Source organism: Nansenia antarctica, assembly GCF_963989245.1.
Source record: "Nansenia antarctica genome assembly, chromosome: 5".
NCBI classification, from domain to species: domain Eukaryota; kingdom Metazoa; phylum Chordata; class Actinopteri; order Argentiniformes; family Microstomatidae; genus Nansenia; species Nansenia antarctica.
This window is the reverse complement of record NC_137690.1, coordinates 16,812,461-16,824,231: the sequence shown is the minus strand read 5'-3', so window position 1 is coordinate 16,824,231 and position 11,771 is coordinate 16,812,461. Positions and strand designations below refer to the sequence as shown.

At 45.0% G+C, this 11,771-nt stretch overlaps 2 protein-coding genes across 2 annotated transcripts in view; both read right to left on the bottom strand.

The window, feature by feature from the left end:
• The window catches only part of LOC308158568 (betaine--homocysteine S-methyltransferase 1), a 4,040-nt gene extending 632 nt beyond the window's left edge, over positions 1 to 3,408 (bottom strand). The window contains exons 1-7 of the mRNA XM_080532212.1: positions 2,826 to 3,408; positions 2,091 to 2,223; positions 1,768 to 1,880; positions 1,355 to 1,546; positions 980 to 1,127; positions 565 to 747; positions 107 to 335 (exon numbers count right to left, since the gene is read on the bottom strand). Coding sequence (XP_080388338.1) covers positions 107 to 335; positions 565 to 747; positions 980 to 1,127; positions 1,355 to 1,546; positions 1,768 to 1,880; positions 2,091 to 2,223; positions 2,826 to 3,038 — 1,211 coding nt within the window. The 5' untranslated portion in view covers positions 3,039 to 3,408. The remainder of the gene's footprint in view (positions 1 to 106; positions 336 to 564; positions 748 to 979; positions 1,128 to 1,354; positions 1,547 to 1,767; positions 1,881 to 2,090; positions 2,224 to 2,825) is intronic.
• Positions 3,409 to 3,554: 146 nt separating this feature from the next.
• On the bottom strand, positions 3,555 to 7,456 carry LOC308158569 (betaine--homocysteine S-methyltransferase 1-like). Its single transcript, XM_080532213.1, has 8 exons — positions 7,320 to 7,456; positions 5,786 to 5,918; positions 5,525 to 5,637; positions 5,188 to 5,379; positions 4,688 to 4,835; positions 4,373 to 4,555; positions 4,015 to 4,243; positions 3,555 to 3,891 (listed from the first exon to the last, which is right to left on the bottom strand). The coding sequence occupies exons 1-8, from the start codon at positions 7,335 to 7,337 to the stop codon at positions 3,702 to 3,704; spliced, it is 1,206 nt and encodes a 401-aa protein (XP_080388339.1). The 5' UTR covers positions 7,338 to 7,456; the 3' UTR covers positions 3,555 to 3,701.
• Between the last annotated feature and the right edge of the window lie 4,315 nt (positions 7,457 to 11,771).

Here is an 11,771-nt window from a genome sequence, read left to right as displayed (position 1 = left end):
AGAGAGAGAGAGAGAGAAAGAGAGAGAGACCAGTTTAGCATATCCATCTTGTTTTCTTCAAGATCTAAAACCAGTCATTTAGTGGTATTCTGTAGCGTCCTCTCACCTGGCTCTGACCCAGGGCTTGGTGTGCATCTCCAGGCCTGCTCCCCAGTTACCGTGCTTCTCTGAAGCTGCGGGCAGGTAGCCTCTCTCTGGGGCCAGCTCCTCAGCCACAGCCCTGATGTGGTAGGGCTCGAACCCACAGCAGCCTCCAATGTAGCGGATACCCACGTTGTAAGCCTCCCTGGCATACTGGTGCATGTCCCAGCGGGTCAGGATTCTGGGCTCCAAGCCTGAGTCAGACAAAGGTAAAGCAGTACCAGTGTTGAACAGAAGATGGCGGTGTAGGATCATTTGGTAAAACAATGTCGAAGCGCTGGTAGGTAGCACTCACAGGTGTTTGTGTGTGTGTGTACAGCGTTTGTTAGTATGTGTGTGTATGCTGTGTATTCACATGTACACTTTAAGGTATGTGAGAGGGTAAGATAAGTGTGTGTATACTGTTTAATATGTGTGTATTACCGAAGGGGAACTCTGGCAGGTCGATGAAGCCCTGGCAGTTACAGTCTGGGGTGTGGAAGGCCAGAGGCTGCACCATGTAGTGAGCCTTCAGCCCTGCCTTGTCCACTCCAGCCTTCATCATAGCTGTGGTCTTCACGCAGGTCATAGGGTCAAAGTGGCAGTTGATCCCCACGATCTCAGCACCTGGTGGACAAGAAACAGACAGAGGAATATCTCTAGTCTCAGAGGTACAACAGGGCTAGGTGAATTACTGTAAAAGACAGAAAAAAAAGAAAAAATGACAATATGTATCTTGCTTGTACATAAAGTAGTTATACTTGATATGTGAGAAAAGATCATCTATCTATTGCATCCACAGAGTTATCATCCATGACCTGGAGTAATACATCAGCCTATTGCACTATGGTCGACATACCAGCCTTGACCAGTCTGACAGCACAGTCTCCAGGGCTGACTCCATTCAGGTCTCCATCAGGTCCGATGCACAAGTTAGCAGCCACTGGCTTCCCAGTAGCCTTCAACACCTGCACAGCCCACTCTGCCTCCTCAACGTGCTCAAAGTACTACAGGAGAGACAAACACCACACAGGAAAGACACCATTGACATACAGACGCACATCTATAGATCTGAATGGATTGAATGGCTTTAAGATGTAAGAGCAATATGTGGTCTGGGTAAGGATAGGAGCCAGAGATTGGCAACACTGGACCAATAGGTAAAATAAATATTACAGTCACTACTGTAGTATCTCATTGTGTTTCCAGCATAGACCAATCATAATCACAGTACCTCAGCGATCAGGAAGTCCACGTCTTTCTTGATGAAGACATCAAGTTGTTTCTGGAAGATGGCCTTCACTTCGGTTTCACTCTTACAGCTCAGGTAGGAGGGGGTCTGAGACACACCCCCAGCGACCAAGGCATCACCCTCATTGGCAACCTCACGGGCCAGTTCACACGCTGCTTCGTTGATCTGGGCTCCCTACAAAAAGATGATTTAGGTGTCAGGTAAAATGAACAGGTAACATTAGGTGATAACAGACCAGTGTAGGCTACTGTAAAGTCAAACAGCCTGAGAGATGAGGATTGGTTGAGGGTAGCCTAAATGAGTCAAACTAGAAACGGATGCTCATATTATTATTCCCCTTCATAATTGACTGTGAAGCTTAGTCATAATGGACTAAGAAGCCCTTTCTTACTTACTGTGAAGCTGAGGTTGTTGCCCCTGTTCTCCAGTTTGTCATCACTGGCATAGAATGTGAATGTCTGCATGACATTTGATCCAGATCTCAGGAACTCCCTGTGCAGCTGTCGCACTGAAAATCAATCAGAGCAGGCGAAGTGAATTCCTGAGTGGCATCTCATTTCTCATGAGTGGGTAGGACAGTCCCCACATACATGACACATTTCTCGTATGTAGAATAAACAGGTGCTTAAAGTGTTAAAGAAGGTTGCAAATAGCTACGGTCCCAAGGAAGAAAATCACTTTCCGATGGGCAGGAAAGGGGTTAAGTGATGGATCTTACCGGCCTCCGGGTGTTCTGCGGCCGCCTCCGGGGTCCAGGGTCCTGCCTTCACGTAACCTCTCTTCTCCAGGGCGAACACGAAGCCCCCATCTCCGATCACCACCTCCCCGGCGTCGAGACGCTCCAAGATACCCTAGAATCAGATTCATAATCTTAATCACAATCATTTCTAACCTAAGCAGCAGTGTTTACTTAATAATAATCCCTATAGTAGGCTGTACACTTTGCGATGATCATCCCACTTCTACAATAATCATTATTCCTTACATTCATTACACATCGTGAGCTTAGAAAGGTTCTATCTCCGTTTAGGGTAGTTCAGAGATATTGACAGTCAAAGTGTTTACATTCCATTATGTTTTGTGAGATGGAACCTTTGTATTTTATTAATAACTAACTCAAAAATGTCAACATTTTAAAAATAACACCACACAGGCATTAATAAACACCTAATGGATCAGATTATGTAAAAAACTAAATTTTGACCAAAATGGAGATAGAACCTTATAATTCTAACGTCACGATATGTCAGCGCAACAAATGCGCAAAAGGTATTATGATACCAAAAAGTATTTTTTAAATAAACTATGATAACGTCTAATACACAAACTATGAAAAAGTATATAATATATATTCAGTATATATGCATTCCATTCCATGCAATATATTTAACAGTAAAACGTATAGCCCACAGAGTGTCAATCCAAAGTGGAGTCGTCAGGAGTGCACATCTACCTTCTTTCCTGTGGGTGCCATAATTCCCTCCGTTACTCCCGTGCTGTGGGTTCCTGATCGCTCAGTCTTTGAGGCTCTGAACAGATGCTTCTCCAATTCGAGGTGCTGCATATATCGCACTGAAGCAAGGGAGGGGTCTGCCAACGCGATGTTCTGATTGGCAAACCCCCAGTTACACAACATCTCCCCTCCCTTGTGACTGAATGAGAGCATTGTACTATAAAGTGTTACTAGTTTAGCCTAGTTTCAGTATAGCTGTTTGTGTGTTCATCAGTCCTCCTCTTAGTTTGGGGTTTTCCATCTTATTAGGCCTACCTCTGAATAGATACATGGACAACAAGGATCCCATTCATGAGATCCAACTCCTAATGATAGATGTGCACAGCTACTTTATGCTATAAATCTGTCAACAGATTTACAAGGTTAAGATTCACAGCTAGATTTTAAAGGCACAATATGGGATTTGTCCTGTTGTTCAATGGTTATTTAAATGAATGATAATATATCAAATGATTCACACAGAAGATGACTCACATATAGGCCTATTACTGCCTTACCTTATCATAACCCAAAATATAATGCACATTCCTTGGTTTTATGTCAATACCCGTGAATAGAGGCCACCCAAGAGAGGGGGGGGGGGGGGGTGCACAGAATTAGAAGTTAGCCATGGCTAGTATTTGTAAGAAAATAAGACACTCCATATTATTAACATACAAAGTAGCAACATATGGTATCAAATTAAAGTTTATTTTTTTTGAAGGGTTACATAGCAATGCTCTGTAATAGAGCAACACTAGCTGTTACAAGTGCTTGCTGTCTATATACTGAAATGGGAAAGAAGAGTATCTTTCTCTCACTCTCTCTCTCTCTCTCTCAGGCGGTAACCTTGGCCTTCTTCTGCATCTCCAGCAGGTGTTGTATCTCCTGGGCACTGGTGGCTTCTTTGTGCTGTAGCAGGTCAGCATGACCTCTAGTGACCCCCCAGCCCTCAGGACTGGACATGGAGGGGCAAAGGGGACGCCCTGATGCAGGCTGGATGTTCTCCCAGTAGTCACGGCGAGACCTATGACACACACACACACACACACACACACACACACACACACACACATACATCAAGGATTTAATTATTTAAATGTATGCCGTGTTGAAACCGCCATGATCCCAGCTTTCTCTGCTCTCTCACCTGGCTCTGACCCAGGGTTTGGTGTGCATCTCCAGGCCACTGCCCCACATGCCGTGCTTCTCTGAAGCTGCAGGGAGAATCCCCCTCTCTGAGGCCAGCTCCTCACACACAGCCCTGATGTGATAGGCCTCGAACCCACAGCAGCCTCCGATGAATCGGATTCCAGCCTTGTAGGCCTCCCTGGCGTACTTGTGCATGTCCCAGCGGGTCAGGATCCTGGGTTCAAGGGCTTAGGGGAGGGGAGAGGGTATAGGGATATTAAGACAATTGCAAACACAGACTCTGTTTCTAATTTGCATTTGACAGCTCTGCATTACAGTAGCATATAACAACAACAACGTATGCATGTGTGTATTACCGAAGGGGAACTCTGGCAGGTCGATGAAGCCCTGGCAGTTGCAGTCTGGGGTCTGGAAGGCCAGAGGCTGCACCATGTAGTGAGCCTTCAGCCCTGCCTTCTCCACTCCAGCCTTCATCAACTTCACAGCCTCTACACAGGTCTGTGGGTCGAAGTGACAGTTCACCCCAATGATCTGGGCACCTGAAGGATACAGAGGTTCAGGTACTGTACACATGTGTGACCAGGTGGAGTAGGGTATAAATTAGACTGAGATAAAGGATTAGACAGAGTTGAAATTGTAATATAAGCCCTTATATCTGTGTCAGTACGCACCAGCCTTGACCAGCCTGACAGCGCAGTCTCCAGGGCTAACACCATGCATGTCTCCCTCTGGTCCGATACACAGACAGGCAGCCACAGGCTTCCCAGTAGCCTTCAACACCTGCACAGCCCACTCTGCCTCCTCAACGTGCTCAAAGTACTGTACAACATAGACAACACAGTGAACACAGAGAAAGTTTACACGTTAGAACACACACAACACATATATAATAATACAACATGCTCTGAGATAAAAAGGAGTCACTCAAGAGTCATTCTGAGACCTATTATTTTCCCCCAATACATCAATATTCATTCCATCAATTGAACTCAAAATGTACAGTAGACGTGAATGAAGTTCCAGTTCGCCTCTCTTAGCTAAGATCAATCATATGTGTTCAGAGTGTAGTTCCTCAAGGAGCACTCTCAGTGGGTCAAAGCTTGCTGTGGTAAGGCTTTATTTCACATTACGTTTTTCAGCTTGTATTTTCTAGGTATTTAGCAGGATGTACCTCTGCGATCAAGAAGTCCACATTTTTCTTCACGAAGACATCAAGCTGTTTCTTGAAGATGGCCTTCACCTCGGTCTCGCTCTTACAGCTCAGGTAGGAGGGTGTCTGGCAAACTCCACCTGCCACCAATGCAGTCCCCTCATTGGCTACTTCCCTCGCCAGGTCGCAAGCTGCCTCATTAATTTGTGCCCCCTGGAACCAATAAGGAATGACAACATAAAGGAGATGAGGGTCTGTTATAAGACCAAATGTGAGGATGACTCACAGGGCAGTGTGTATGTCATACTCTGGCCCATGTTCAAGCACAGTATGGAGTGTTCTTGACTCGGGTACTCACAGTGTATCTCAGACTCTGGCCCCTGTTCTCCAGTTTGTCGTCACTGGCATAAAAAGTGAATGTCTGCATCACATCGGAACCGGCTCTCAGGAACTCCCTGTGTAGCTGGCGGACTGAACATTGTCCAGAGGTTAATCTGAGGCTAGGTTAAGGTTAATTTGAGGTTAGAAGACAAATAGTCTGTCTGTGTGTGTGTGTGTGTGTGTGTGTGTGTGTGTGTGTGTGCGTGTGTGTGTGTGTGTGTGTTGTGTGTGCTCTCACCAGCGTCAGGGTGTGTGATGTTAGCCTCTGGGGTCCATGGCCCAGCCTTCACATAGCCCCTCTTCTCCAGAGCGAAAACAAACCCTCCATCACCAATGACCACCTCTCCTCCGTTCAGACGCTCCATGATACCCTGTGGGACAGAGTATCACAGCTCAGAGACACTTGTCTTATGCTATGGTTGCCTCTCACAGTCAATTCAAGCAGTTTGAGGAAATTCAGTAGAAAACCATGACACTATATAAGAATAATAAAGCAATCAATGTTGTGCCTACAGAATTTTGTGAATAATCAGACCAATATCAGACTTTTCTTTTTTGCGAGGGGGGGATATGCCATTTACATTTTAGAATAAGGATAAGGATTTCGGAGTCAGTAAATCTTTTTTTTTAAACATAATTGGGCTGGTTTAAGCCTAGTCCTGGACTAAATCACACTTTCAATGTAAAGTCTCCATTGCAGATGCTATTTAGTCTAGAATTAGGCTTAAGCCTAGTCTATGAAACGGATGCTCATGAAAATACTTTAGACTACAATCAATGCTACAACATACTGAAATGCAGTCCCATACAGTTGCCTAGATTACAAAAGTGACAGAAGCTGGTGAAAGGGGGAACAAGTCGGCAACCATGCAATGGATTCGGTGGGTAATCCCCACTACTCTACACTAACTAGGTAGTAGTGGGGATTACTCACCGAATCCATTGCATTGCAATATTTTGGCTTGACTAGTAGCGAGTGTGTCATTGATTTTCAACAATGTTGAAATGTATTTACATTTTTCTGAATAAAAATCAGCTGCTGTCACATAATGGAGAGTTTGAGTAGTGGCCTAACTCCAGCACATGCAGGTGAGAGCAGCAGTGAGTGTGTACAGTATGTGTGTCAGGCAGCTCAAGGCTATACAGATAAGGACACTGCTCTGGTCATCCCCAATCTGAGTCTCTCCAGCGGTAACTGCTCCACTCTGGTTATCACCCCGGCCCCACACACACACACACACACACACACACACACACACACACACACACACACACACACACACACACACACACACACACACACACACACACACTTAACCTCTCTGTGCAGGAACATAGCAGTGAATCTCTATCAGTGGGTTGTCAGTGGGTCAGTGGGTTTCCCCTGACAACACTACACACAGTACAACAATTTGTAACTACTGTAAGCCTAAAATATTCTAGAACTAAGACTTAAACAATCTAGAATAAAGCCTTAAATATTTTAGAGCAAACCTCCTACATGAACTAAGATACTGTATCTGTTTTGAGCCTGTTCTACACCAGTCTATTGTAAGTTTACTTAGAAAAGTAGGGTTAGTGGCCTGGGGTGGTCCAGTGGTCTAGCACCGTGGTCTATAGTGCACAGTACACATATTATGCTGACATGCCCTCTTTCCCTTACTTTCCTGTCTGTCTTCACTATATATATATGTCCAATAAAGTGAAAAATATGAGTGGGACTGCCCCACTGAGAAAAAATTACTTTAAAAAGAAAATAAAAGTACGGTTACCTTTTTGACAGGTGCCATCTTTGATCCGAGTTTCAGTAGTAGCACTAAGCACTTGAGAACAGTGAACCCCGATTGTGACTCGAAGAGTAGAGAGATTCATCCTCTCTATCAACCTTATATCCCTCCATCAAAATGGGTGGATCTGATGTCAGAATCAGATTGAATGCTGATTGGCACATGGTTATTTGCCCAGATGCATTATGCAATCCTATACAGTCTGGCCTTGCATCAAACAGAGAAGTGGAGAGGGGGGTTTGATAGTGAGGCAAGGGGGGGGGAGGGGGGGGGGGTGAGAGGGGAGGGTGAGAAGGGTGAGAGGAGAAAAGAGGATGAGACAGTTGATAATGTGCCAGTTCCTCTCATGGAAGCATAACAGGGGGAGGTGAGGTGTCCATTGTGTTTTGACATGACCAGAACAATTCAGTTGACATCCTCCTCTCTGAGCTGGGCTGTATTTTGAGGAAGTGTAATTTCAGTGTGAAGGGTTTCCCAGTTAATCTGATCCCTCCTCTCAATCATGCATATAATTTAATAATAATTTTGCCATTTAGCAGACGCTTTTATCCAAAGCGACTTACAATTACGAATTACAGGGACATTCCCCCTGGAGTAACTGAGGGCTAAGTGCCTTACTCAAGGGCACACTAGTAGTGGTGTGGTTTCAGGCGGGATTTGAACTCACAACCTTCCGATCACAAGTCCAACTCACTATCCACTAGACCACTACCCCTCAAAAGGTAGCGCCCAACGTGGGGCTCGAACCCACGACCCTGAGATTAAGAGTCTCATGCTCTACCGACTGAGCTAGCCGGGCTTATAACCATCCCACATAGGGATTCTATTTCAGATTCCTCATGTGTGTGCCCTACTCCCCTTCCCATGTGAGAGTTCAATTCTAAGACCCCTCGGAACCCCTTACCCCCAAACTCATTTCCGATCGACCCTTAAGAGTTCATGGATGTGGGTTATACCATCCGGTACCAGCAGGAGTAGACTCAACAAACCCTGGCCCTCCTCATCCCCACTGCTAATGTCCTTTTCACGCCTGTCACACCTGTCCCTCCCCTACTACCTCATCACACCCACTGAATATCCTACTGTACAGTCCTCACTCTCCCACCTAATCTCTACTGCTCCAACTCATCCCTAATTCATCACTGCCTGATTTGATATTCCGCCCTGCAGATTGTGTCTGGTCTGTCTGACAATCCACTCCTCAGAGAGGCACAGCAGCTGTGGAGTTGTCTAGGGTCACCATGGGGTCAAGTGGTATCAGTTTGGGGCACTTTAATCCATTCACACTCATTGGAATCTGGGGCAGAACTGGTATCAGTCTGAATTGCCCTGGGATGATAATACAAAGTCTCTCCCCCCTTTACCGATAGGCCTCCTAGTTTGACAGCACATGAGCATGTGCACATGCACATGCACGCGCACATACACACACACGCACACACACACACACACACACACACACACACACACACACACACACACACACGCACATACACACATACACACAAAAGGCCTTGAAGAGAGCGGCGGTCCTCTGTGCTGTCAGATCTGGGTCATTCCAGTTCCAGGGGGATTGGTTCAGGTAAATCTCCTCAGTGTTTATCAACAGAGGCAAAGGGCAGACAGTTTGCCATGTCATTTATTAGTTGTTATACACATATCATACTATGTGTGATGTATGTTCTAATCTCCACAAGATCGACAGTCATGTCTGTTTCTAATATTTAAAAAATATTGCAATGCAATGGATTTGGCGAGTAATCCCCACTACTACCTAGTTAGTGTAGAGTAGTGGGGATTACTCACCAAATCCATTGCATTGCAATGTTTTGGCTTGACTAGCGAGTGCGTCATTGATTTTCAACAACGTTGAAATGTATTTACTTTTTTCAGAATAAATCTCTGAATGGTTTGATTGGTGGCTGACTTGTTCCCAGTTTCACCAATCGAGATTGTGATTGTCTTTCCCTCTGTCTCTCTTTGTGTGGGTATGGATTAGGAATTAGTTTGTTGTTTGTTTTCAGTCTCGGCCCAGACGTTATCTGAAAGTGAATACCGTACTCCTCAGATTTCACAACTTCTATGCCCTCGGTAACCCCTGACCCCTGAGAGGCTCCAACACCCAACAGCTGGACCAGCCTCGCCCAAAGGGAAGGTTGTTCCTCAGACCTGTGTGTGGACGACCACTGGGCTAATAGTCTATCAAGAGGTTATGATTATACAACCTTTTGTGAAAATCAAGGCGCATTGGATTGTCGATATTTACAAAAGGATTTTCCTGTGCGTGTATAAGTGCGTGAGTGTGTGAGTACGTGCGTGCGCGTGTGTTAACTTATAACCCCTCCCCTTGGCAGCAAAAATAACTGGGGTTTGTAAAATGACACTAAGCAACCTAGCGGATTCAGCAAATCCTAAATCAGAGAGTGTCACTCATGCATGGTCCTCTGTGGCTCAGGGGGTAGACCATGGTGCTAACAACCCTTAGGTTGTGGGTTTCTATACTGAACAAATGTATGCACTCACTGCAATGTAAGTCACGTTGGATAAAAGAGTAATCTAAATGGCATTTTTATTTTTTATTTTTTTTGTTATGTCATTGGACAAAAGGTCACTATTTGCCACACTTTTACTCTTTAAGAAATTAGGCCTCTTGTGTCCAATTTGAAATCCACCTCAGGCACTTTTCAGATAAATGATACAGTAGGCAAATAGGGGTACTTTACATGTTTACAAACAACCAATGAGCAGCACACAGCTACTCTGACAACTCAAGGCATCTACAGTACTTGTGTGGGGAGTGTACCTTTGAGCAGAAATAGCTTTTTTACAGCACCTAAATTATTCTGTGACTTTATTTTACCATAGGAAACAAGAGCTACTACACCAAAACGCAGCTTAGATGGAATTGAGCACTCTCTCCTCTGTCCTTTCATATCTCATGCAAGCAGGGCCACTTCAAGTTATTTGTATGTATACTGTATCCCTTTTCCCAGAGCTATGTTAGCTATTCCAGTGAGAGCAGGGTGTGTGCATCGAGCAACAGCTGTCCCAGCCAGAAGCAACAACTGGTTCCTACAGGCTGGTGCTAGAGCTGGAGGCGGAGTAGGGGAATACTATAGTGGACCTGGACATACTGGGCCGAGCTGGCATGGACCAGACCACTGCGTCCCTGCCGTCTGACATCCCTGGGTATGAGGAAATCCACTAGTAGAACATTGGACCTTCCAGTTCCGCCAGATGGACTGATATGGATAATCCATGCAGTAGGAAGTTAACCAGACCTGCTAACACCCTGATAAAGTGATTTATCATGAGATAATTAGTGATTTATTATGAGAGTATAGCAGTAAACTCATCCAAAACCTGTTGTGATGTGATGTGATTGTGATGAGTGCATTGAGATGGATGCTAGATACAATCAACAGCTTGGCAATGAGATACACTGTTGTATGTGTGTGACGTGTTATGGGTTAATTCTATCAAACATAGAATCTGTAGTGATAAGTATTGATGTGATTTTGATGCTGTACTGTGGCCCATGGGCTTGGGAGTGTGTTCATGCCAAAGGTGAAGAGCCAAAACTAACATGGCTTTCAGTGGCTTTTTGTCCTTTTATCTCTCTCTTTCTCCCTTCATCACTCCCTTTCTGCCTCTCTCTCAATCTCACACGCATGCACGCACACACGCACACACACATGCACACACACACACACACACACACACACACACACGCACACACACACACACACACACACACACACACACACACACACACACCGCTCTCTGCACCACTCTCTGCACAACTTTGTTTACTTCCACCCCTTGCTTTAGTCCAATCATGGCTGTAGTTGAGAACGCTGCTGAAAGTTCCCACTATGGGTACACACACACACACACACACACACACACACACACACACACTGACACTGACACTGACACTGACACTGACACCGACACCAACACTCATGACACACACGTGTGTGTGTGTGTGTGTGTGTGTGTGTGTGTGTGTGTGTGTGTGTGTGTGTGCGCGCATCAGAGGACAAAGGTCTTATCAGCATTAGTGTTAGATAATATCATGTTCAAAATGCCTACTGAACTCTTTCTATTCCATTTGGCAGACCACCACCTCTTAACCATTGTTGTATTTCATTTAAATTTAAAAGGTTTTTTTACTCAGCTTTTTTGGACATGATGTTGTGAAATACGTCTTTTCCTACGTCACAAAAAGCAGTTGGTCTGAAAAGTACATTCAAATGTGCAATCAGCCATGATCCCAAAATACACATGTACTGTAAAACCATGCAGCTCCTCTTTCTAAAGGTACTATTGGCAGAGAGCTTCTCTATGCAACTTCTGTGAGCCTCTTTGCCGGCAGCTGAATTATGTTGTTCTTCTAACATAGCAGGTCCGGCGCCAGAACCAACACCTTGGAAG

Coding starts and splice junctions, on each gene's coding strand:
- LOC308158569 (XM_080532213.1), bottom strand. Junction 5,380..5,524: donor GCCAGAGTCTGAGATACACT/GTGAGTACCCGA, acceptor TATTGGTTCCAG/GGGGCACAAATTAATGAGGC. Junction 3,892..4,014: donor AAACCCTGGGTCAGAGCCAG/GTGAGAGAGCAG, acceptor TGTGTGTCATAG/GTCTCGCCGTGACTACTGGG.